The sequence below is a fragment of the Penaeus monodon genome, chromosome 20 (genome assembly GCF_015228065.2).
Source record: "Penaeus monodon isolate SGIC_2016 chromosome 20, NSTDA_Pmon_1, whole genome shotgun sequence".
NCBI lineage: Eukaryota > Metazoa > Arthropoda > Malacostraca > Decapoda > Penaeidae > Penaeus > Penaeus monodon.
The window spans coordinates 20918165-20918371 of NC_051405.1; the positions used below are offsets into that span (position 1 = coordinate 20918165).

General features: G+C 52.2%; 1 protein-coding gene across 1 annotated transcript in view; it reads left to right on the top strand.

Annotated features, from left to right (window-relative positions):
• The window catches only part of LOC119585699 (cyclin-K-like), a gene marked incomplete at its 5' end in the record, with an annotated part of 10650 nt that overhangs the window by 5738 nt on the left and 4705 nt on the right, over positions 1 to 207 (top strand). Inside the window, 1 exon segment of the mRNA XM_037934373.1 lies at positions 14 to 186. Coding sequence (XP_037790301.1) covers positions 14 to 186 — 173 coding nt within the window.

Here is a 207-nt window from a genome sequence, read left to right on the forward strand (position 1 = left end):
ACCTGGTTTTCAGCCTATGTACCACCCTATGCCTTCAGTGGGAACCAGAAATCATAGCAATTGCTCTCATGTACTTGGCGGGGAAGCTGAGCAAGTTTGACGTCACAGACTGGGTAGGCCGCATCCCCAAACACCAGCGCTGGTGGGACATGTATGTCGAAGGGATCTCCATGGAGCTGCTGGAAGGTACTTACAGGACAGATGAGA